The sequence below is a fragment of the Varroa destructor genome, unplaced genomic scaffold (assembly GCF_002443255.2).
Source record: "Varroa destructor unplaced genomic scaffold, Vdes_3.0 BEIS01000004.1, whole genome shotgun sequence".
Taxonomy (NCBI): domain Eukaryota; kingdom Metazoa; phylum Arthropoda; class Arachnida; order Mesostigmata; family Varroidae; genus Varroa; species Varroa destructor.
Genome location: NW_019211457.1, coordinates 38,491,967 through 38,517,961, shown reverse-complemented (window position 1 = coordinate 38,517,961; position 25,995 = coordinate 38,491,967). Strand labels below are relative to the sequence as shown.

General features: G+C 40.7%; 2 protein-coding genes and 1 long non-coding RNA gene across 12 annotated transcripts in view; 1 reads left to right on the top strand and 2 right to left on the bottom strand.

The window, feature by feature from the left end:
• Window positions 1–398: 398 nt before the first annotated feature.
• Window positions 399–17,255, bottom strand: LOC111249041 (uncharacterized). Of its 3 annotated transcripts, XM_022802330.2 has the most exons (8): window positions 14,641–17,255; window positions 14,236–14,431; window positions 11,165–11,381; window positions 10,359–10,536; window positions 8,885–9,068; window positions 5,630–5,721; window positions 2,201–2,380; window positions 399–913 (listed from the first exon to the last, which is right to left on the bottom strand). In XM_022802330.2, exons 2-8 carry the CDS (start codon window positions 14,351–14,353, stop codon window positions 749–751), a joined length of 1,134 nt encoding a protein of 377 aa, XP_022658065.1. In that variant the 5' UTR covers window positions 14,354–14,431; window positions 14,641–17,255; the 3' UTR covers window positions 399–748. The 3 variants fall into 3 exon arrangements, with proteins under 3 accessions (XP_022658065.1, XP_086842198.1, XP_086842199.1); XM_086986072.1 differs by having other exon boundaries at window positions 399–924; window positions 14,236–17,255; XM_086986073.1 differs by lacking the exon at window positions 399–913 and having other exon boundaries at window positions 2,240–2,380; window positions 5,626–5,721; window positions 14,236–17,255.
• A 144-nt stretch (window positions 17,256–17,399) lies between these two features.
• On the bottom strand, window positions 17,400–22,804 carry LOC111249127 (uncharacterized). Of its 8 annotated transcripts, none has more exons than XM_086986074.1 (5): window positions 21,247–21,481; window positions 20,124–20,357; window positions 19,315–19,661; window positions 18,788–18,969; window positions 17,400–18,612 (listed from the first exon to the last, which is right to left on the bottom strand). In XM_086986074.1, exons 3-5 carry the CDS (start codon window positions 19,525–19,527, stop codon window positions 18,351–18,353), a joined length of 657 nt encoding a protein of 218 aa, XP_086842200.1. In that variant the 5' UTR covers window positions 19,528–19,661; window positions 20,124–20,357; window positions 21,247–21,481; the 3' UTR covers window positions 17,400–18,350. The 8 variants fall into 8 exon arrangements, with proteins under 8 accessions (XP_086842200.1, XP_022658286.1, XP_086842201.1 ...); XM_022802551.2 differs by lacking the exon at window positions 20,124–20,357 and adding an exon at window positions 20,027–20,102; XM_086986075.1 differs by lacking the exons at window positions 20,124–20,357; window positions 21,247–21,481 and adding an exon at window positions 22,737–22,804.
• Window positions 21,892–25,995, top strand: part of LOC147756173 (uncharacterized) — a 7,955-nt gene continuing 3,851 nt past the window's right edge. The window contains exon 1 of the long non-coding RNA XR_015325744.1: window positions 21,892–22,024. This is a non-coding gene — a long non-coding RNA (uncharacterized LOC147756173). The remainder of the gene's footprint in view (window positions 22,025–25,995) is intronic.

Here is a 25,995-nt window from a genome sequence, read left to right as displayed (position 1 = left end):
AACGGCCTTTGTAAGGTCAGCTAGCCTAGCAGAAAACGTCCTGATAAAATCTGATAGGGGTTCGCTCAAAACATGGCCTCGCTTATATCCTGCACTCTGACAGGACATCCCCTGTTTATGTATCGTTAGAACATCGCGTCCAGTTCGAGTTTTGTAGATGTTGAGGCGAACTTTATGGCAGATGATGATTTGAACCATGTGCATTAAGCAGTCCAAGTAAACACGCCATAATACGATTGCCTAAGGCACTAACGCATAACAAGTAATACATTTTGATTTTAGAAAATGGGTTATCTTTAAATGACCTATTCTTTTAAATCTCTAGAATAATTTTGCCTTCGACAAACGAGGTGTCGATACATACCTCATTACGAAATTGCTTAGAGAAAAGCCAAAACTGCACATTTTGTATTTATTTAAATTTGCTACTTTTTGCTGTTAGAATCAGTGTCATGGTAGAGCTTCCTGAAATAGTTACATTTAGCATTTATCTAATAAACGAGAAATCATGCATGATTCTATTACTATGGCAGCTTTGTCGTTGCTCAGATGGAAATATTCAGTCTAAAATATATTATTTTATAAGCGATGCTGTTGTATCTGCGTCTGGCTAGATAGAGTAGCCGTAAGCCCTTGACTTGTTCCCCTCTAAGCGTTTATATAAATAGCGGTGACCGGAAATAGCGGTGATGAGATCAGTCTGGTGCTTCAGCTGTTTCGATCTTCCGAGTGCGTCATGATGAAGTTGTCACTTCGTCTGAGGAATCGACGTGGCAGCTGCTCTCGCCTGAGCGTAATGTTCGACAACCCGTCGACAGTCTGATATTCCGATGTCAGCAGAGAAGATGCACTGATCACCCTGAGTAGTGGCTAGCAAACGCCGCTCCACCGGAACAGCCCCATCATTGAGCATCTGCAGAAGACCTCATCAAGCAAACGATAATTACGAAGCCCGACATTTGATTTGAAGACCGTTGTTGTCATCTACATGATTGCTTATTTAATGCAAACTAGATAAAAGTAATATTGGAAGGGAATGATGGTCCAGGAGCTACTAGTAGTTAGGTCATTGTTCAACGTACGAGATGCTTCCACGCAATGATTTCCAGCTGCGAATTTTACCGCATTTCATAACCCATTTATATTCTACACAATGTGAGAAGATGCCTATGGCAAATGTGCAACACTAAAAAGGTTGGCAAGATATAACACCTATCTCAGCCAATTTTGTCATCTTTGATATGCGTATATATATGTATAATAAGAATGTTCTCAATGCCTTCGACAATCTTACACAGATCCCAAGGAAGATTGCGGCATAAGCATATCTTATAAATTGGCAAAATGGAAAGCAATAACTTTCTACGAAACTGAATGAAACGCTCTGTCACGGAGACGTTTTATATCAACATTTCTTAACGCTAAATCACCGTAAGTATTCCATCTTTGTCATAGATTTTCGAAATTAACTGGTAACAATATTATATGTTTTCCAATGTAAAAGAAACAATTCGAACGGGCATTTCGATGAAACACAATTTCACATCTTGACTATGATAAAAAAAATTATACCAATTTTCCTAGTGACAAGACACTATATGGTTGAGCTTCACATAAAACCATTTCATAGCTATATATTGCATTGACGATTGGGGTAGAAATAAACACTTACGACCAGAATATATCTAGAAGGAGCCAAGACGCTATAGGGATTAGACCATATTTGAGAAAAGAACCTTTTTGTCTGCAGGAAAAATTGACCAATCCACTGTGGATCACGACCCGATTTCGGCAATCAAACGATCATAGAGCTAAATATAAACAGTTCCCTTTGATGGACTGAACAATTAGCATTTTGATCCTTCGAACGACCTCAAGGGACTTAAGAAGGCACCGGTAGAGAATATACTTCAGCAGATGTTCTATTGGCTATAGTAAATAATCCGTATTTACTATAGCCAATAGGACATCTGCCAATACTATAAAAATTCGTATTAATTCTTGCTGCTCAAATTCAGCCAGCGTTAAGCTTGAGCAACACAATCAGATATAATCGCTATTCCGGTCGATTTTGCTAAAATAATGGTCCAAAACAGCGTATGTAAATTAGAAATTAGTCAAATAACGGTGATAACAGGGAAAAGTTCGACTGAAATTCGCAACAGAGCGACCGCCGTGAAGAATACCTTATGAAACGTACCGGTAACAAGAAGAGTGGCTGCTTGCAACGAATAGGAGGATGAAGAGTGGTCTTCGCTTCCTTAGGTTCTTCTTCCCATTCAATGCGTTCCATAAATGGGTACAAATGAGCAACAAATTTTTCCCGATGAGAAGAAGCCTGCTTTGAAATCTGTGTACTAACGCCGTCGAATACGTCACGCTACGAATACGAAAACGATAATTATGTTAAACAACTTACATAAAACCGGCAGTGCTAAAGGAACTGTGTCAGGCTTAGTAAAAGCGAAAAAGGCATACGTGAAAGACAGGAAAAGCTCATTGGGATTTAAATATCAAGCGAAGACTATGTCTATAAAGTGCACCTAAAGAGTACGTTAGTTAAGGCACTGCAAGCGTCATGAAGATAATACCTCTCAAGACCAATAACATAAAATACGATTGAATCCAATAAGCAAGGGTGAACACTTAGTAACTGTGTTTTGTTCTTGTCGAAAAATTATGTTTTAAACAAACAAGTACATCATCCTTAAGTCAGTAAAATCCAGGGGGTAACTAGCTGTGCTCTCACGTGTCTCAGTGGATGGCTGTATGTATGCATTTTCAGATGTACGGTACCCTGTACAGAATAACGTTACCCATGCTATCCCAGTAATGGCTGACTAAGAGTCAAATATTCAAAGGAAGATATAAAGCACACAACTTGTTATTGAACTTCTGGTTTGTAGCGCCATCACTTCACCGATCTTCGAACGTTCTAGCTGTTTAGATAACGGGCCAAAACTAGACGTCAACTCTGAACGCAAAGGGAACAGAATTTTAAGAGGGGTGTCGGCATATTACCTGATAAAGGTAAATATATAGATTTGATTGATTCGTTTAGTTGTAAAGAGAGTGTTCTCGGACATTCTAGAATAGCTAAGGTCGATATTATACAATCCCCTGAAATTAACACGACGTGAACCTGGACTAATATCCAGCAAGGTCCCAATTTTAACTGTTGTAAGAAGAGATCAGAGCAGATAAACAGATGAGAGTAGGTCGTGGATTTGTCATTGCCATTAGCACCTTGGCCTGACTGCTGTCCTTCTGTTGCTGTTACATATCGGATATTTAAGAAGAGAAAAAAAAAAGACCGTTTTGAGCAGTAACATCGATGTCCGAACTATGACACCGAACCAGGACATTATTTCTCTTTCTGACTCAGCACTGCGTACAAGTCGACCTGCTGTTGGAGGCACATGATATGATGAGCCTTAATACTCCGTCGCTGATCCCGGTCGTGCTATATAAAATTACAAAATTTTCTGTTTTGTACACATTCTAGATTTACAAAGCCGTACAAATACTACTTATTATACGTCAAAATACACAGCAGTTATTGTAGTCCCATAATTCGACGAGCCACGAACATTCAACACCGACCAAAAAAAGCCATATTAGTAACGAGAAGGTGGGGCTATATGGGTCAAAATTTGTTTAACGCTACGGCTAAAATCATCGGTGCCGAGCGAAAAAAGGAACATACATGTTTATTCGACAAAAAAAAAGCTGAATTATACTATGACGAAAGTGGGTAATACTACTATTAATTTATTTTTTAGAAAAGCCCATATAAACCCATAGGGTGAGGTTATATGGGCCAGAGCTGGTCATATGTGGGCAATTAATGATTTCGTAGAAGAAATCAGTAATTCAGGGAGTTAACTAAAGGGCAAATGCTTCTTTTTTTAGAAGGGCTACCATTATGATTAAAGAAACCGATATATAAATCCTGCCATGTTAGGCAAATTTGCTACATCATAGTAAGTAAAAACGTAAAAAAAAAAGTAAAAACATGATGAAAGTCATTTTTTGTTCGACGTCTGGTTTAATAAGCGTAAAACTATAACGGCTTATTAGTTTAACATATATACGCATTTTTAGCCAGCTGAGTTCTATTCTATAAATAAATAAATTACTTATCCGTTTCTTTGTAAAGTCAGCATGAATAACATCCGATAGTATATATATGCCCGAAATTCAATGGTCCCAAAAAGGGCCCACGTCACGCTCAGACAACTGCTGTTCAGACTATTGCATATTGAAACGTCCATATATATATATATATATATATTCTTTACAGAAGAAACAAATATATGGACACGTACGGAACGTCATGCATTTCCTTATCTGGTTCAATCTGAAGTTTGCGAAAAAAAAACCGCAGGGTTGCCCCTAGCGGGGCGTGACCAGTTGAGAGAACGACGGCAACAGAAAGTTAAAAGCGTACGCCATAAGCGAGTCCTTATAAGATGTCACTGGCGCTGGGTGCGAGGAGCGTCGAGGTGCGCTGTCAAGATCGCGATAACGATTATGGAACTGTATAGTCACTCTACCTTCTATCCCATGCTTACCGGCTTTTTATCGCTGCCGCACGAACCTTCTTTGGCCAGGGCGGGGGCGACGATGGCGGAATAGGCCTTTAAATCCAACGTTTCCATTAGGGTTCTCTTGCAGTCTTCTGCAAGGCTAGGCCACGTATCGCCTGCCCTCACCGGAAGCTATGGGCTCGTACGGCCAGCAGTAGAGCAGATGAGAGCCTACATGCCCAATGGTATAGAGGTGTAATTACAGTAAAATGAATCAAAGCAGCATAAAAGTTTGCCTAAAGAGATATGCATATTGCTGCTACTGTGTGTTCGCTGCCAGTGGAACATTATAAGGACAATGGCCAAATCAACAGGACAGATTTGTAGGCGACTGAATACGTTGTATTAATAGTTATTATAGCAATAGACACGTAAAAGGTATTGTTCATATTAAACCAGTATCTAATGGTCTCGCTTTTCATATATATATATATATATATATATATGGCGTAGTTAAGCTATATGTTTTGTCCTTATTTCACTATTCGAAAGACCCGGGGATGTCCGAACGTATTTAATATTTACTTGATTTTACGTTAGCGATCTGTTTAGCACTTTGAACTCGAATTGGCACATCAGCGTTTCTATATAAGTAGGTTAAATAAACGGATGATCATCAAGCTCTCAGGCTGTTCATCGTCGTCGCCGTTATCGGTGGAAAGAGAATTCGCAATGTCCATTATCAGTACGTTCCCGACAAACATGGCCACTTCTGCCTGCTCGTCCTCAACTATTTTCCTTTTTCTCGTTCTCCTCGAAAGGGAAAAGCGCAACTCAGTAATCGTGCTGGTGATGATAGTAGTAGTACTACTAGTCAGTGGGTGGAAAAGTCAGCCGGGATGGGGGAGCGGTTGGAGAGACGGAATCAGGAATGGCCAGTGGTTGTTAAGTGTGCTATGTACGTACATGCGTATGTACGGACGATAGCAGGTATTAGTCATGACCGAACTTGAACAGGTAGAGGGTGGATAGTGTAAGCAACTGATTGAGAGGCCAAATCTGTGAGGCTGTGGGGTACAAATAAGGTCACACTCACTTACAGCTCGCAGGTACGGCGGTAATATAAAGGGGACCCGCGGAAGGCTTCCCTCGTTGTTCGCATACTGCGGTAGTCGGAGCGCCTCGCGTTTTTCTATAATAGTCACATAGAAAGGGTAAATGCAGTAAAATACGTTACGCGTCATCTATATGTACACATGGTGTTGCACTACAGCCCGGTCGCGGATCTACTTGAAATGATATTCGTACACTTAAATTGGAAAATCCGACTTATCCAATATGTACGTTTTTTTTTTTCTTAAAAAAAAAACATCTATTTTTTGGGCGCAGTGCTCAAAACAGTTTAGTACATCACACGTACTACATACATATGCTATGACTTTGAAAAACTTTCAATGGCGTTCCGTAAAAAGTTTAGGGGGTACTTTTGTTGTACTCCAAACATTCACGGTATTTATGCAGTAGTAGCTGCGGATACGATACGAGATTTACACAGCTCTTGGCACAGAATTGCGTGATGTATGTTACACACAGGGTTCGCCTATTGGGGCTGTAAGATTCAATTAAACCAGTAGCTCAAGTATTCAGACCATGCGAAGACTCGTACGCTTGCTGCGTCGCTTTCCATTTTGTATGAAGAATAATCTTCTCTGATAATTTATGTTACTGTTCGATTCAAACAGTGAGCAAAAAAAATACCGCATAGTATCATATGAATACCTTCACGTCATTTACCAATGAACATTTTAGATCGCTAAAGTAACCGACCTTTAAATAGGACGTACTATCGCACTGTTTTTTCTATTAAGCTGTTTAAGGTTCTCGATGTCGATGATGATCGATCGACATGTCGATAGACTTCCAGTAGTTGAAACTGGTGAAGCTTACTTTAGACAATATGTACTTTTGACAAGACGGTGCCATTGTATGTACGAATCACTGTATTTATAGAAAAAACAAATTTAATCAATGCACGGGCTGTACCGTGGTCATGGTGTTCATGCGACATAATGTCGTTAAAGTTTTTTGAGTAGCAAGGTGTTTGGGATGAAACGTTCTACAATCAAGAGCTAAAGCGGCGTATCCATCATGACGTGTTAACAATTACGTCGGACTTATGCAGAAACTTTGAGCTTATCAACAAACCTTGAGGCAGTCGCATAATTAAAAACACTGCTATTGGCAATACAGATATCGGTGATACTATGCACGCTCGACAATCTCATGCCATTTACTATAACTGAAAATTGACACATAAGAAAAGTGCAGGACCCCGCAAATACTGTTAGAGTCGTTGGCATCACTTGTAGAAGCAAAGAAAGATATTCGAATGTACAGACAGGCGGGTAATCACGTAACTGAACAGCGAGCGACAGGTAAGGCAGGCAGCTTGCCTAAGCGAAGATGACTGCCCCGGTAGAAAGGACAAACAGACATAAATAGACATCCTACGGTCAGGCATGGCCAGAGATTCGTTTAAGTGATTGAGACGAACATGTTCGATACTAGCAGAGGTCAAAGCTAGAGAAAGCTGCCATCGACAGCCATAGCCCTTTATTGAGTGGTAGGGCAGATGCCCCTAACTATCACTAGTGTGTGCGAGAAAGCACTCAGAGGTACAAGGAGCGGAAGGGGTCGAAAACAACTGCCACAGCTACCCTCGTGTCGAGGGTCAGATGCACCTAAGGGTAGTCGTCTATGCATACACACAGGACTGTGTGTAGGTATATAAAGTTTGGACGTTTAGGTCGTGTTGTATCTTCTCGGGTATGAGCGCACCTGTTTGTTTATGCATGTAAAAGTATTCAGTAACCTGATAGTCTTCTTGGTACATCGCCCTGTCGGCGTAGGCCGCAGTAGCAACGGGTCACAGTGGTGGAAAAGAGTTGAGCGGCGAGACCGGGCTATTTATAGGCTTCGTCCGTTAGTTTGTTGCTGTTACATTCGGAACTGGGCAGATCCAAGGGGATAGATCGTGTGTATGCCGTATAGCTGCCATCACGACAGACAGGTGAGCAAGCAATTGCAAGACGAGCAAGCTGGTAACCAATAAGCCAGCTGTACGGACAGACCGTACGGGACACCACTGGTTCCTGGCAGGACTCTGTTAGTCGACCAACGGCGTCCAGTCGGCAAGAAACCTTTAAGAAGGTATCTCGCAATAAATGTTGAGTGTTATAGCGTAGCATATATTAACTCTCGACTGCCGCTGCTGACACGAAAGGTCGCGTTACGCTTTCTTGTCGCTCTATGGTGTGGTGTGTACACGGACTATATAGAGTTTATTTTGATAATTTCCGTTACCACGACTCCGATAACTCGCAGCGACATGTCGCCACTTATTAACCTTACTGAGTGGCAGTAGGTCTTTGCTTCTTGTTATACTTTTATTATAAGAGTGTATGCACGTACAAGCTCATCTAGCTGTAAGGTGATTTGATATGGACAAGCTTGTGGCAGAAGTTAAGCGTGTCGAATAGTGAAGCCTTCTAATTGATCAATTTGTTGTGTTGATCAATATGTGCACATTTTCTATGCTTTCAACAAGCTCATACACAGCAGCCCAGAGGCTGCAACAAGGCTTGAGGAGGATATGAATACATGAAGATAAGATCTTGCATCTCGGCGAGGTAACAGGATGGAACTGCAGCTAAGAAGACGTCAAAACTTGGCGAGAAGCGCTTTCTTCCAAGTAGAGCGACTTCTTTGAAGCTCTACGTCAAGAAGGATCTTTCGTTCGGAATGATCCTAACTGCCATAGGAACCTACTCTTCTCAAAGCCAATATGCTCAAGCGACATAAACCATTAGCCATAAATCAGGTTAAAAAATATGGTATACCGATAATAGCGTGTGCATGACACTGGATAGAAATACCCATTGTATTGCTATGCAAATGAAGAGTGAATAGGCCGGCGTTCTAGAAATCAACAAATTACACTATCCTATTTCACTGTTGATTAACTAGTGCAGAGACGCAGAAATTATAGTAAGCACACACACACACACACACACGTATACACATATAATAAAAACGGGCCTGGAATGTTTCGCTATTATTTGGCTAGAGGTTCATGATTACCTGTACCTTTCTATCTATTTCTAAAGCGAGTAAAATGAACACATGTCAGTTATCACTTCAGAGCCAAACAGGGAACAAGGTCGAAGATTTACTGAAGTTATCTTGAAGCGTGTCATTTCTCTGATAGCGAACATTGATTTTCGTTAAATAGACCCCGACAGAGAAAACGGTCATAAATCTAACAATTTATTTTTAGCGTATTTTGCTACTGTTACCGAGAAGAAAATAGACCGTGGTCGTGACAGGTGCCCGGGCCTTCAAGCCAAGATCCCAAAAGAGGTCCATTACGGTATTCCACAGCCTCTCGTAATTGACTCCGTCGTGCTTCACGCATACAGTACGCTCACAGAAATACGACATGATCGGCTGAATGCTCGCTGCGAACGAGGTACACCTTTTCTGTAACACATAGATAATAATATTAGTTACTTTACGGGCCAGCTGGCTTTGCTAGGAACTTGTTTTTGCCGCCTAATGTGAACAATATTAAAATTGTCAACCAGTGACGCCCTTTCGCCCAAGTTATCTCATCGTCAGCCTCCTCTAATACTGGCGGATTTGGTAATCGCTACATGCAACTTACATCACTTACGCTCGACAACAAAATGTTGCGGAAGCTATCGTGTTATCGTAATTCTATTTCAATTAATTAATTGTCCTACTTCATTGATCTATATACCTTTGTCCTGCTAGCGTATTATTTTGTAGCATTAGTTTTACTAATAGACCCGTTACGCTAGCTTCACTGCAGTGATCCTATTCTCATACTGAAACCTCGGCCTGCTATACAACAAATGAATTTAATGGATATTAGAGAGAATTTAGAAATAAATTAAGGCTTGTGACATAATAATGTTATCTCATCGCAGAATCCAGTCACAGTAATGATATGTTTCCGACTCAATCGTTCGATCACATCGCTTAGATTCCTTTGCGTTGGGGCTCTTTTTCTTTACTACTCCGTTCCAATTATCAGCTATCTCACTGTGCTAATCTTGTTAGAATTCCAGCTAGAAAAAATCTCCCTTGATGCTTGATTTCTCCTCTCTTGATTGTACCGTTTTATCATTACAATTAGTCCGTTAACATACTGTATAACTTAAAGAAATAACTTCAGTAAGCGACCAATAGCTAACACAAATCTAGACCAAAAAAAAAGTCGGACTGTACTGGAAAGTCGTTTGGAAGTTAAAAAACAATAGCACCCATATACTGCTTCCGGCGATCACTATTCTTGAAGGGACCATCGGGCTGAAGGGACAATTAGGACATCTGCAATGGGTGCAGGCTCCCACTATCGATTCGTTAGCTTTACTTAAACATCGATTCATCGTAAAAATCTTTTGCAACCATATTCAGGTAACATTCTGTTAAGCTACGTGTAACTAGAACCAACAGTATCGCCCCGTCATCTGAAATAGAGCTACAGAAAGTTTAGCTGCGATAAACTGATCGAATGGCGCCTTCTTTGACATTGTCGCGCTCGCACCCCACTGGATCCTACGGACTTGCTCTGTTTCCCTTTCGCCACAGGAAGACCCGACCGGCTTTCATATTAGCTAATTTTAGAAAGTTCTTTTAGAAGTTTTAGAAACTCCAGAAGTTGAATCAGATAAGTTTGTCGTTCCACGTATGTATAATTGGAAAAAGTGAGGAAAGCTTAAAAAGAGATTAAAAGAAGGTCTTTACCCGAATTCGGTTGGCATCACGCTCGTCGTGAGCTCCTTCCACCTGCATGTCAAGGAGAATTTGTTCAGCGTTAGGTGACTGCACGAACAGCTTGCCGTAGAGTGTTAAGGCAAACGCCACTGGCCAGTTTTTCTCAAAGCGTTCAAGTACGGCGCGTACGTTACTCTGGGTTAGACATCTAGAATTCATCGAGAACACGCACACGCAGATGTTATGATCATAATAACACGAGAAGATTAAGGCAAGAAAAACACTTTCCTCTAACCGTCATGGTTTCGCAATGCTGTCCAATTTATAGCTATTGTTATTATTGTATGTCGAAATGGCTCTAAACAAATAAGAGTCTGTTACTGGCATTAATGAACAGCGGTACAATTCACTAGAAGTAATCTATCGAACCCCTCTCGGCATACACCTGCTTTATTTGGAAAAGAAAGTGATCCCGCACAAGACATTGCCTAAGAGCAGGCCGACTTCTTCTATGCACGATCTTTCGCAGAAGTACTTCGGCCTTTTAGGTTCAGCCATCTGTACTTACGAAACCCGAAAGCCAGCATGTACGATCTGTACAGAAAATAGGTGACAGATGAGCCATTATCCGGTAACGCCTTGAAGATAAATTCAAACGTTTGGCAGCTTTTGTGCTATCGGGCCGTTGGGTTGCTGGTGTTAACCAATACCAGCTGCTGATATTGGTGTTTAGCAACACTGAAGCCAGTACTTGCGTCTGCTGCTGCTGCTGTTGCGGTAATGGCACTTCGGCGTTGGCTAGAATCAGAACTAGGCCCGGTACACCGAAAACGTACCGTTCAATGTTCCGAAGGTTTGGCACGAGATCGATGAGGAAACCGGCCTCTGCACTGGCGTTCCGCATTTCCTTCTCCACAATCTGTAGGAGATTTTCAAGTGTCAGCTTGATATTGTCGGAGCGTCTCAACAAAACACTTTCAACATCTATCACGTGCAGCCCGAAACCCTGATGTAGATCACTAACGATCCGGCCCTTGCATGAGCCTGGCCCACCTGTAATTGTAATGATGACAGTATATTAAACTAAAAACTATTTGCTTAACACTATTTATGAGTTATGGATTGAAGCGAAGCTCGATGCTATTATTATTTGATTATTATAGCTGCTGGAAGACGCGGGTGACTCGGATCGGTTGTTCTCGTCCTGGGCAACATACATTATTTCGCCTAATTGGGATTAATTAGATAATGAAAATAAATCAATAAAAAATAATAAAAGTTCCCTACATATATAGGCTAGAAGCAAATCTGTCACTATCACGCTTGAAGACGGGATTGCCTTTGACAGATTTGCTACCTTTATTAAGCGTGTATATATATATATGGGGACTGTGTTTACGTGAGTTACGTGAGCATATCTTACCATAGGATTCATTAAGCGCATAGATTTGGTGTTGTTCACGTCCAAATATTTGGAGGCGTGTCTTAGCATTAGTCCAAAAATCAAAGCGTATCGACGTCACGCTTATTCGTGTCGTGGCTTACTGAATTTACTGCATAAAAATTTCGCAATTCAGCGCTTCCTGCTTAGAATTTGGGCTTTATGATTCACAAGGTCTTATTAGGTTTTTGCTGGCTAAATTGAATATATTTACCTTAAGTTCATTTATCCTAAGCCACATTTAGTAGGCGTTTCTAGCTGACTGGATTACTAAGCTTTCAAAATGCATAGGAACTGCTATTGATGAAGTTCCTAAAAGGAAGTTTCTCTCGCCTGGGTCCGTCTACCACTTCTGGCGTTTGTGAATAGTTCACTGTCGAACCGTACATCCTGTGCAGGAACCGTGCTTTAACGACCACTCGATATTCGGCCGTATCGCTCTCTCAAGTCATATGATACAATGTAGCGTTAACTTTGTCTATAGAAACGCTGCGTGCTGGCGCTGATGTAGCGATGACGCCCGCGCCTGACGAAAATAGTGTCGGTCGTGTGGCAATACGAATGCGACAGTCCTACTTTATGAAAGCCTAATTTTATTTAAACCTCATTTCTGCACTATGATATATATGAATTTATATCTATCTATAAAATGATATAACTATTATTTTATAGATAGCCATAAAATCAGATTAGTACTATGGATAATTTGACTGGATCAAGCGCTCTGTTGCATAGCTGAATAAGAATAAATGCGCGTTTTCTTGCATTTTTATACGAGCAAGTTTTCAGAACTATCTCGTTCAGGTAAGGCAGCAAAGACTTGCCTCCGCCAGGGGACTTAAGGCCCAATCGGGGTGGGTCTCGCTCGACTTATCTAGGCTTTGTGCAACAAACTTATGACGCGGCATGGCAATAACACAAGCAGCTATTAACCTTGATGTAGCCATGTAGTTTATTATTTCCTCATGTTGCGACTTTTTTTAAACTCTTTATTTTCCTTTTTATTAATTTCTCGTAGTGATCTTTCCCAACGCTGAGGTCTAAGCCAACCTGGGAGCATGCTTACTGGTTAGGGTTCAGAAGGACATATCAAACACCTGCACCACGCCGCCTCCCTAGAGAAGCACCTAGAAAAGTTTGATACGCATGTGTTCCCTACTAAATATTTGAACGTGTTTCTATCCACACGATAGTATAGAGAATATTGAATGGGTAAACTTGGTCGTCCATTTAATTACCCTAATTTAGCCTGTCTTCATCCGAGTGCGTAACTACCTTAGTATGACTACCCTTACAAAGGCGGTGAAGTACCTACATAAATACGTGTCGGACTGCAAACATTCTAAGACGCACTAGCCGGGCTGTTTAAAAGGTCTGCACCTCCTGCCCCTTACGCGTACCGTTACTGCTTCTGCTTTACAGTAGATGAAAGAGCTGATGGTAGGCAGGCGGGCGGGCAGGCAGGCAGGACGGTTTGTGCGTTACCTTATTGGAGGACAACGAAGAAACTCTGTTATTATATGTATGCTAGAGAGAGTTCATAGGCTTTCTAACGAGATGCTTGACGCAATACGATCCAGTATGCTGTATCACGTTGACGTTTGCCGGTTTACCAGGCCATCTAGACCACCTTACGCTTTCATTGCACATATATCTGCAGTGACCTCATGGATGTAACTCAAGTGGCTAGCACTTATGTTCGAGTCACGACAGCACAAATACAGAGTAATGAACACGTACAGGCCTGGCGGCGCTAACTTGTAGTATTACGTTCATATTGGCATTACTGTAATATTAATTATTTTTTTCATCAGACGAATATGTTAGTGGGTAAAGTAGCGAGTAATTAGTATTTTGTTTGTTTTTTTACTTCTCTAGCCAGTATTTTAGTTGCGAGCTAGCGTTGCGGAAAACTCTGATGATTACGCTGATTATTTAGATTCCGGTGTTACTATTGGTATTTCTGTGCTTTCTGTTTTATACTCGGAGATTGAATGACGACTGATCAGACGACCGTAGGTGCTGTGTAGTTTATTCAAGCGTTGTTCGTTTGCGTGACGATTGATCTCGTGTCGAGTCACCCCTTCGTCATTATGGATCTCTCAAGCCATCTCTAATGTAGTCCATTTTCGAGCGACGCGTCCTACTACTGCCGTAGAGCTGCAAACACAGCCATTAAAAAGGAACAACGGCACGAGACTGAGTGGGCAATTAATCGCTCCAAGTGAGGCAGGTCCTTCAGAACTCATTTCTCTGTGTAGTCACCATGGAACATCCGTCTGTTGAACACACATGCGAGTTCGAATATTTTTCTCAGAACACACTACAATGACCTGTCGTCTACATGAATAACGTGTGTAATTGTCGCAGCGTTTTCTCTTTGCCAGCAAAATAACATTTGTTGTTACTAATTGGAGCTCATGTGTGGACCTAGATTGAATTAAATGTGGAGAAAGTACTACTAACCAAATACGAAGATAACCATTCGCCGTCTCACATGCCCGTCAACTCGATGCCCAATCGTTACCTTAATTTCATCTTCAGTTGGAATCGACGTAGCTAAAAGCGAACAAGCCACTCCCATTCCCTCTTTTCTGAGTTACCACTAGTCCTAACAAAGACCTAGAGTGAAGTTTGAAGAGTTCAGTACGGGACAATAAGCCTGTGCACCACAACGAACAATGGAAAGGAAAAACTTCATTTAAATAATTTTCAGACGCAATTATTTAAAATGTATAGCTTTGTAAGGACGTCGTCGTCAAATCAACATAATGACAGAAAAGGACCATTGAACATCTAGCAAGTAATCCAGGCAATGCCTGATCAATAGCGTATATCTAAGCAACGGACGTAAAACGCAGTGTTCCCTACTTCATCTATAAGCACGATATGTTCCTTTGCACTCTATGTTGCTCGCGACTCACTAGCTGCTTACAACAGCAGTATCTCCAGTTAGAATTAGCACATAAAACGGTTGCAGTTTACGGAGCGAAATGAAGCTCGCGTCTCACCACTTCGACTGTATTTGACACAATCATGTGCAGCTGTCCTGCCTCACTATGGAGTTTGATATATGTCAATACAAGCCGTAGTAGACATCTGAGCCTTTCCAATTAACCCTCAAGGCCCGATGGCCTGCAACGCCCGCCGCTGCGTTTTCGGTTAACGGCTTCGCTATCTTCTTCTTCTTTTCGTGCTACATAACAGCAGAATGATCCATTGGGGACAATAGATTGTATTATCGTGGTCGCATTCTAAGTGCTAATAGCAACGCCAGCGATACTTGCAGTAATAATAGCTAAAGTGAAAATCGATGGGTTCCGTTTATAAGCTTCCTAGCCCTTTCTCCTTCAAATGCCCAACTCAATCGATGATGCCCTCCTCCGTATGCTACGTTCTAATCGTCACCTTCTAGAACTTGTCTGATGTGGCAGGACACGAAATAAAACGCTATTGGCCCCTACGACGCCAGCGTCGTGCCTCTAGGGCAATCATGCTGATGATTGTTGGTTCCTCACGGTCAGGCCAAAAAGCGACCCAAGCGTTACGAATTTTTGGAGAATGCGTTAGTTAAGTCCATGAACATAGACAAGGATATTCGAAGTTGGATCATTCATGCCTAAGTAGTGATAAATTGAAAAAGATAGCAAAAAGTGGGAAACGAATTTCTAATGTAGCGGGGCTTGAGTTACGCAGCGTTAGCAGAGGTCGCTTCTATAAAATCCACATGTTCAAACTAACGATACGAGCGATGTACAACTAAGACCTCGATTGTGTCGTTAGGCGCTGTTTTAGATGGTTGGCCCCCAGTACAAAACTACGTGTGCCTCCACTCCCGATTTTAAACCCAGATTACCTCACGTGCGCTGCATACGAAACCGCACGATATATCGACTGGCGTTCAACGCCTGCGAATACCCAGGCATAAATAACTGCTCATCGTTCTATTGTGCATCCTTTGTATTGTGCACACTGAGCGCCGAATGCTACTTATATTTAACACTATCCTATAAGCCTTTCCTGTGGAATCGTAGCTGGCACTCAAGCTTGCTCGGTTATTTAGTTGTCTGGGAACAGCTGTTCCAATTTCTACCATTTATCCCGTCTCTTCCGCTGCAACTAACCGGTCTTTCTGGAACTCTTGATCGTTAACCCTAATGAAGTTACCCTGCTATCCCACCGCTATCATTTCGTTAGTTTAAGGTGATACTGACTGGAAAATTCCATGTAAATATTAAGCCTCTTGAAAAACCAAACAAGTGCGCTATATTAAAACCCTGAGTATTCTCGATCGTTTTCTTAGCAGAAAATAGAATATCCAACTACATGAAAAAAATAATTATTTTTAAAAATTTGAATTTTGTACATTTTGTGAGGAGATTAAAAAATTAATTTTTGCATGTAAATGTTGTACACATTTCGACCGTAACAGCGAAAAAAGATTGTCTGCCCTTGGATGGCATTTATGTCAACGGGGAAGCTTTTGATATGTTTTAAGATAAAAACTATACTGTCAGGCACTTTATTTTGAATTACGGAACTGTTTTCCCGCGGTGTATCTATACACTACAATCACTAGAGCCGCTTTTACGTCGAGCAAACGTAAAAAACGTACAAATAGCAGTATATTTGTATTTTACTGGCTTTTTATTATGCTAAGCTTATGTGCAATCGGACGTTTTTGCCTAATGTGGTCGACTGGATAAAGTAAACTTATTGCTTCACTGCGATCGTTTTGATTTTATTAGCAGTCGTGAGGTTGTGTGTGCCGCGGGTACTCAGTGATGTGTGTGTTCCAAAGTGAGGCGCGTCAAATGTTCATATAAATAGACTGTGGAAGAAGATAACGATCGAACTCTACGTTCTTCACTTAATCTAGTACACAGATTAAGTGAATGCAAGGATTCAAAACTTCATAGATTACTTCACAGTTGTTTCTTATCTTAAGCTAAACTGTATTAGTTTCATAATGTAAAACATGGCCGCTGTGTACTGTTCTGTTTACAGATTTCCAAGTGTACGACTTTGGCCGTGCTAGGCATTGCCGAACGCACGCACCCGTAGACAAACGCATCCTAACGAATATATGCCTATTCTATTTTTCTAGTTTAGAGGCGTGCTTGGTACCGTTCGAACTCGGAACACATGTTTATGTTTTCAGAGTGAGCGATCCGATCGAAAAGCAGGTAAGGAGACGGGACTAGAATACAGAAAATATACACCACGAAGGCCTACGTCGGGACACACAGGCCGGCCCTCCTAGCAGCTCATGTGGGTTTCATGACCAATCCGGTATCCAAATTAAAATTCAAACCTATAGCTTCTAATTGTAGCCTTCTAATTAGATCATGCACTTGAATTTTACATGGATTTACGCAGTAGAGGTGCACTTTATTTACCTACAAACCAGCTAGGAAGGTCGTAGCTAACGGCGATAGATCCTTTGCCGACGAGCGCGAGAGTAGCTGACCACTTAATTTCATTAGATGTTACTATGGTGTAGAACTTCTGTTTGTCTGCCGTCCATTTAATCGACCTCAATTATAACTTGTTATAGAAACTACTTCACCTATTATTGCATTAATTGTTTTTCCTTCAAGGGCTAGAATTTTACGTTTAAATGCTTCGCATCGCTTTTAATCAATGAGTCTTGTTTTTATTTTGGATATATGGTACCCGGGACGTATACAGCTTTTCCGCAACGACAACATTAACAACGAAATATACAAGTTTATAAAGACTATGTTGACATAAGCTGGCTGATCTTGCGTTCTAATAGCCTGAATAGCCAGTCTGAGGGGTAGCATTTTCAGATATATCATACTTCACAAGCAGTTACCATTTATCAATCTTGGGCTGGATAAATATATTGGCACTGCATAAATTGCCTTAAGAGGTTGCTTTATACAGAAAAATCATTTAGCCCTGTAACGATTGTTGCCGTTCTCGAATCACAGACACACAACATAATTTACATAGACAGCCCTCTTTCGATCGTTGTCTCCGCCAACTGGAAATTACTTTGTCTCCTTCAAGCGTCGTCCCTAACCGAACGTTTTTCAAATAGACAATCCTCCCTACGGCCACAAAACATGATCTACCATATGCGCCATTATATCATGTTCTTGTGTCCTGTATGAGTAAATAAAAACTAGCCTCTAGTAACTAGTCAGTACGCATTGTAAGAGAGAACGTTTGACGAGTTCTACCGCAAGCAGGAATACTTATCAAGAAGCGTAATAAGGGATGGCGGGGTGTATACGTAGACGAAACGTTCTTCAAAAGACGAATGCAGGATGACTCACAGTCGAAACAATGCCCAAGCAAGAACAAATAGCAAGCCACCGTGCCTTGTCTTCGAGTGAGTTTGCCTCCCAAAGTTAACTGAAAGATTTTGAGCGGATTTCAAATGGGCGTGAGATATTACGTATATGTAGGTAGCGGGCACGAAGAAAACTAATAGGTTGAGCCGGCAACGGGTTCATATGTGGTCAAATAGACACAGTTGCTGCGAAGTGGCGACCGTAGAGTATAATGAGTTTATGATAATGTTTATTAGAGCTTAACTTTAAGTTGAGCTATTAGCTAAATTTCATCACTCGGTACATATCTTCGGCTTCTCGGTGAATCCTGCCGTAGCTAAGCAAACAATGGCGAATCTGTATTTGGTGATCTATGTAACTTCCCCTGCTCGGGTTCGAATATGACTTGGAGTGGCATTTGGCAAAATTTTCTAGCAAGCAGTCCCCATCCATAAGGTAAGCGATCATTTTATAGATGCGGTCGAGCGTCTCCTTGGTCCTCCGGCAGAGGAGTTTCCGTTTGTCCGGATCGCTTTCATGGCTGAAATAGGCGATAGCAAACTATTGATCAGTCAATATTCTATTATCTGTAAGCTAAAAATTGAACGCGTTTCACAAGCTTACCGCAGTTATTGTTATATTAACAGCTTATTTCTTGGACAAATTCCACCCACAGCGTGTAACACCGCTCATTGTTTTCCAATCGCCGTATTTACCTATAGCTGTTAATGAGCTTTCCGACGTCCTGGAGCTCTGGCAGGATATTGAATCTGACCTTTAAAGAGAAGGTATGCTCAAGCTTCATTCGTTTCTCATCAGCGCGCGAAACTCGTGCCCCCTCGGTGATCTCTTTGTAACTTGCTATCGTGTTCATTACGGCAACGATTTGGTGACCAACCTATGATCTCCACAGATATGACAGATACAGGGTAGATAAAGAATGAAATGAAAAGCGTATGGAACGGAGCACTTTCTAAACGTACTCAATGTTCATATTAATTTTATGATCTGAGACGGCTGACCGCGGTGGTGACACGCATGGATTTGGAGTACGGTCCACGAATGATTGCGGCGAGTGTAACTACCTAAAAACCGTATAATATAACAGCCATTTCTCTTACGATTTAGGTTGGATAAACAGGTTCAACTAAGAGCATTGCTATTCCCGGTGATCTACTCTAAACCAAAGGGCAGAATACTGACGATAGATATACATGTACTCTTAGTCTTTTAGTTGACTTACAAAATCCATAAAGCTATCCATAAGTACAGGTAATTTAGTTTTCTGTTTACGAACGAAATTGCGCATCTCGTCAATCTCAAGCTGTCTTGCCGCCGCAGCTGCGAGGTCGGACTGAGCTGAGGTAACGGCAGTATGGATGGAATCATCTAAGGCGACGGTAGACGCCAGCGAGATATCGCTGGACGATCGAATGACTGTTACAGCCTTGGGCATTTCGCGACGAGTGCAAGATGATGACCGTCCTCGATAGCCGCTGACGGAAGCCACAGCCAACGTATTGACATCGACTGGCTCGTTTAAGCGATTCTCTTCGGGGTTCTGCGCAAAATCACGAGACGAAGGCGGTACTGCATTTTAAGTAAAATAATAAAAAAGCAAATAATCAACAAATGCACAATTAATCATGTGTGCATTGCTTTTTCTTCGATGCATCGTATAATTTCGGCATATATCAGCAAGATAAAGCTTCTCGTTCAGAATTAAGGTAAATACATCCTCATATTGCAAGCAAACTGATCACTGTGAGCAGGTAAGGAGCGCAGGGAAAGTCATACGGCGAGGAGCACATAACTTCAAGTGTGAATTACGGAAGTTATCAAAAGTTAATTCTAGAACTGAACCAGAAGCGAAACGCACAAAGCCAATCAGTCGAGTATAATAAGGTGCGCTGAAATTACAAAAACGGTCACCGTATGTATTTGTATGAAATCACCTTTTGCCTCTTCGGTCCACGGCCTCTCGCTAAGTATAATTACAGGTTGTCTGACCTGTACAAGCCAAACTTACATCTAAGTAAACGAGAAACTCACATTAGACGGCTGTTACAAGATAGCTTACGAAGCCATTTTTCGATGAAGATGCTGTAATAGCATAAAGTTCGATAATGGCCACAAGGTGTTGGTAGCCCGCATACGCCTCGTTGCTCGCCTTGGTAATGCTTACAGATAGTGACATTGAACAGCCACTATAACTTATGCAATTAACTTAATACGCTTACAGTTCGAAGAACGCCACCGGAAAGGTCGCCAGTTGATATCGATCTCCTATGGAGCAATTGCTTTGCCAGTTACGTGATCTCTCAAAGAGAATACACCATAAAATATCTTTGAGTGTGTATTTGTTCATTCTTCCTGAGTTGCTTGAAGTACTGATGTTTGGCATCTATTAACTATTATTATTAGCTTAGTATTAACTAGCAACTACCGTATATAGGAGCTCACATATATATGCATCTTATCTGACGCGTGCAGCTTATTCAGTCTAGCCAGGAAACTTGGTTAGTTATTTATTGTATAATGTTTTTCCTAAACACATATTTCGTATATTGCAAACTATATCAATAGAAAATCAATCCGTCAGTGATCTGCTTCACGAGAACGCTTATAACTAAAATCTCGGTAAATACCATCATTTCCGTTTAACTTAAATATGTATCAACCGTCATAATAATAGTGCATCTACAAGTGGATCAACTCTAAATCATTTTCCTTAACAAACATTGCTTGTTAAGGAACTTCTATTAAACAGGCCCGCCTTAAAAAAGGACAAGCAAATCTTTAACATTTGCTCTTATTAAGCAAACATCCTTTGGAAGTGCAGTATTCTTCAAGTCGGTAGGTTTGACTTGTCTGTCTCGACAGCGATATCGTCGGGCTTTTTTTATCTGTTCCATCACTGTTCGCCCAAGATTTGTCTTGGTATCTGTCCTCGGTTTATTAGGCAGCTTTTTGGGAAGGCAGCTACCTAATCTGTTGGCCTGCAGCAAAGATCTTTACGGAAGGCTTTTTTCTGTATAGTTCTATTAAAAAAAGAAAGACACATGTAAACCTATTGCTCGAGAGCTAACAGCGAAAACGTGTAAGCAAAACTGGTCGTATTCATTGTCGCTCATTTGTCAATTTATATATATGATTCAATCAACTGTATACTCACTTTTGAAAAACTTCATTGATTTCATAGTGCGCGAATGCTCGCTTGAGATTGAAACTATGATTCCAGTATAAACACAAACGTTTATGGCCGAGGACGCTTTTTTTTTCCTACTTAAACGCTACTGCTCCTTCATATACGATTTACTCTATAATTGGACGAAGTATTAGTTCATGCCTGATATCTCCTAATGGGACCCTTGCCAACGCACTCCGCACAAACAACTAACTCACACATAACATATGTATTCAGCCATACACCCTGTTACATAGATTGCATTGAATAGAGAAAAGCGTCTACTTCTAGCAACCTCCTCGTGCACGACGCTGGCGGCAGGTGTCTAGAAAGGACGTTGTACGTGCCAGACTTGTCTGTACGCACGAGTCTCTGCTTGATTACGTGCATATGCATAACTCAATTAATTTGAAAGCTGCATTGGGACTTCCGCAAAAACGCCGAATACATGTTACCGACAAGCATTGTGTACTTGTACTTGTAAAGGAGCTCACCTATCAGGCTGTCTTGCTGCAAATGTCCTAGGAAAAGGGTACGCTTGCCTTCGGTACCCACAAATGTATCGATACGCTTTTCTCTGTTAGCTCCACTCTGTTTTCCTGTTATGATAACATTTTCCATCAAAATATTTACATCTGTTGTGCGTTCATCCCTTATTGAGTAGACGATTTATAGTCTCTTCCGGCTATCAAAATCTATTCGCATATGGCCTGCACGCCTGTAATGAATTCCGCTAAAATCTGTTAAACGAAAACATGCTTTTCAGGTATGGATCTTTTTTTCTTGTTAATCTTATCTTAGTCTATAATACAAAGCAGTTATAGAAATAGCTGTATGACAAGCTCAGGACGCGGCATCTACTAGTGCACTTCGATTATCAGTGCTGGGAGTGAATTGGGAGTATTTTTTAAGTTCTGGCACAAACTTTTCTTTTTTTATGGAAAGGAGGTCAATAACGTGTTTGTTCTATGCCAAAAATGGTTTCACTCACTTTTTCCTGTAATAAGCCTAACTCAAATTTTTGTTGTCTTCTAATTTATATTCAGATAAGATCATCTGGAGATCCTTTCATCGTAGACTGTTTTTGATAGCTACATTTGAGTTCTTTCCGTACTAAACCAGTAATGAAACATGTGTGTATATATATATATATATATGCAACATCTAGGTAGGAGGTAGAAAATTTTCTTTCAACTAATTACAATTTAGCTATTATCGACATGATTTCTTAGGGAATATAAAACAAAGAAAAAAAAAGAGCTACTTAGGAACTTTCGAAAACAATTTGAGTAAATAAACTATTGTTCCATGTATTTATGTTCAGTGTATTTGTGAAGATTTCCCGAGTCACTCGTAGAGTGATTCGCTGCGCTTCCACGCGTGACCACGCATTTTGTAAGAGTATTATATTTATAAAGCCAATACACTGACAGACACATCACAGACGCCAAGCAGGTCGTTAAAGTGACAAAGCTTACGTGATCATTCGGTGCATCTCCGTTTGACTCGAGGACTGTGGCTGATTCCGTACGATGCCGTTCCGGATTCGTTTAAACGGACAAACTGTCTTGAAAGCGATCTTATATCTAAGGCCTGCTATCTAGACGACGATGCTGCTAACTAAAACCACTATAGAAATCACTTGACTAGCCCGTCATTTGTTCGCTCGTCAACACTGATTAGCAAACATGCGACAATCGCCAAAAACCCGATTGCCTAACAACTTTAAGATCTTTGAACCACGTATACATCTACAGTCGAAAGCCAGGTCTCAGAAATACGCCTCAGTACCCAAACTCAATCCGAGGCATGCATAATGACATATGTCATACATAGTTATCAGACAGATCAGGAAAACACGAGAATAACTTGAACGTGAAAAAGAAATGGGGCAGCGCTAGTGGAACGTATAAGGCATCAGCAATATATAGCTACAATAGGTTGGTCCTCTAACTGTATAATGACGTAGGGTTTTACCTCTATGATCAATAGCTAAAAAACACTCACTCTGTGAGCTATAAAATACGCCTACGCCATGAAAAACGTACAAAATCTTAACAAAGAATGGATCCGACATATTCGATTCCCTGAAAGTGTTGAACTTTATTATCATGTTTAGGTGTCTTTCATTCATTACACATGAATATTGGTGTGAGTGGTAAACGATCATGGAAGTCGATGTTATCTTCCTTGTTCCTTGAAGTTGTTGCTTTTCAACTTACAACATTGTTTCCATTGCGTCAACTACAGGAATCCTTTTTCCCTTCTAATCAGTATCAATTGTTCAGTACAAGCGCTTTTCAAAACATCAGTCAACCTAAACAGGATGAACAAAGGTCGTATTCGTATCGCGGTTGTAGGCCTTCCGCGGGAACTATGGATCCACCTTTTACGCAGCACACACATCATGATATGGTAAAGGAACTTATACGGCTACGCTTTGAATCGTTTCCTTCTAGATTTATCTGTGTACATGCATGCATATATATATACATAGCTGACATGATCTAGCACCATCACACGGTACGAAAATTGCGTGCGGTAAGCGTCTATTGATCCCCGAAAGACAAGGTTCACTTGTTGTATAAGGTAAAAAATGGTAACTTCATTGTTTTTTCCGCAGCACCAGTAGCGGTCGATTACATAACGGTAAAGCCAATATAAAGCTTTGTCTTGACGGTAGTTCCACTCGTAACATTGACGAGCTTATGCTCGAAATAGTACATCATATAGTATTGGTAACAATTTGATTCGGAAAATTTGGAATTCGAGCCCATTTATTTTGGTATAGTACTGTGCTAGGTCCATCGATTTTCCCTTGCGTGGCGAGAAGCAAAATGAATGCTCGACCTCATCAACAATAGGAAAAAGTGCTCATTGGACTCCACCATCATCAGTAGCAATCATGATTTGATGGACCCTCAGTCGATCGGGTTCTCATGAATTCTCGGGCTTCAATGAAATGAAAAAAGTTATGGTCGTAGATTGTAACAACTTCGCGATAATGATGCTATGGGTGACACGATTTGTGCGCGGAAAAGTGTGGGAACGTCGTTTACGCTTGTAACCTCGCGTCGCACAAATAAATTTTGCTTAAATAGCCACATACTGATATAAGACAAAGCTTCGTCGGTCAAAGCTAGATCGACTTCGAGGCAAAATAAGACAAGCAGCGGGTATGCTTAAAAGTCCGTTGGCTATAGCTTCCTGAATTTTTTTGGAAACCTCATGATGCATATATAAACATTGCATGGAGATGTCTATAATTGTGTTTTGTTAGCGCCAAAGCTTTCGTAATATCAGTGCACGATGAGATCAACTTACTTAAAACCTGATCATAACAAAGATTACTGATGAATATTAGACCCAACCCATACCCACACTTATTTTTAGCATTAGCGAGAGTCATTCATTCACTTCCAACACAGCTACTTGCCCTTATACATAGCTACTTGGGAATCGCCACATATATTTCATGACAGCCGTCCTTTCCAATGGCTTTGAAGGACTTCTCATTACGTAGACAACAGTACCCCTTAGCTATAAACTCTACCCTCACTCGGATATCTTTCCGAATTTCGTACATTTCATGGCATTGCACTGTACTCCCGCGAAATTTCGAAAATACAACGCAAACTTAAAAATAAAAATAGAAATAGGTGAAAATGTAATCAGCGGCGTTTATATCGTCAATGGCCTTGAGGCGCCGTTAACGAAGCTAAAGAATTATAATAAAAATTCTGTTTCTGTATATATTTGAATGATACTACAAAAGGGTGTCTTTGGGGGTCGTTGCTCCACTTGTTTAGACGAGTTAGATGGGGAACTGGAAGATCGTTTTGTCACAATCTATAAATAGATGTTTTCTGCCGAGAATATGTGAATCGTATAGTGAACTTCGTGATGAACACATTTAAATATCCATACATTATATTTATATAAAACGTGTACGAAGACCTTAAAAATCCTGGGGTTGTGAAGGAAGACACTTGAATCCCCTGAACAAAATCACCCCTACGCGCTGATCCAAACGCTCTCTTTTATTTTATTCTGAGGACGATTAATCTAGCTTAAGTAGCTATTATGATGCTGAGTGTCGCGTTTAATAACATGACAGGGAACAATTGTTCGACGTTATAGAACCCTATTTCCTTAAAGCGATGCAACGGTTATGGTAATTATATATATATATATATATATATGTATATATATATATATATTCGTACGATAGTGTTTACATAATTTGCCTTTGAAAATGGAATTTCTATGTTATGCTTGGGAACGCTAATTGGTAACTTGTACTTATTAGTATTTTCAAATACGTAGGCTAGTGGTTTTGATTATTTCTTAGCGCCCATTATGACCACATTTTATCTAAGCGTGCTGATATCGAGGCGATATCTGGCAAGGACAAAGCTTCAGACTTTGATACGCTAGCAGCAAAACGATAGGTTTGGCCACATGCCAGTGGGTCTGGTTATTGACCCCATACTTTGTCGGTTCATCATTATGATGGGGTTGTGGTGTTAACTTTTATGGGATTACCGCCATATCATATAAGCGTTTGCTATAATGTTCAATTACCCATGGATGATGCGCACAGCGTAACACTCCGCTGATCAAATAGCCGAAACAATAACAAATGAATAAAAAAATTTTCTATATAAAAAAATATATACATTGTATATATATATATACATTATATATATATATATATATATATATACATTGTATATA

Excerpts from the sequence above, each read along its gene's own strand:
- LOC111249041 (XM_022802330.2), bottom strand. The coding sequence starts at position 14,353 with ATGGGAGTGGCTTGTTCGCTTTTAGCTACGTCGATTCCAACTGAAGAT. Across the intron at positions 11,382-14,235 it reads AATGGTTATCTTCGTATTTG|GTGGGCCAGGCTCATGCAAG; the intron begins GTTAGTAGTACT and ends TTACAATTACAG. Across the intron at positions 9,069-10,358 it reads GTGATGCCAACCGAATTCGG|AAAAGGTGTACCTCGTTCGC; the intron begins GTAAAGACCTTC and ends TATGTGTTACAG.
- LOC111249127 (XM_022802548.2), bottom strand. The coding sequence starts at position 21,879 with ATGGAAAATGTTATCATAACAGGAAAACAGAGTGGAGCTAACAGAGAA. Across the intron at positions 18,970-19,314 it reads TGGATAGCTTTATGGATTTT|GTTGGTCACCAAATCGTTGC; the intron begins GTAAGTCAACTA and ends TGGAGATCATAG. Across the intron at positions 18,613-18,787 it reads AAGCTCATTAACAGCTATAG|CCATGAAAGCGATCCGGACA; the intron begins GTAAATACGGCG and ends CGCCTATTTCAG.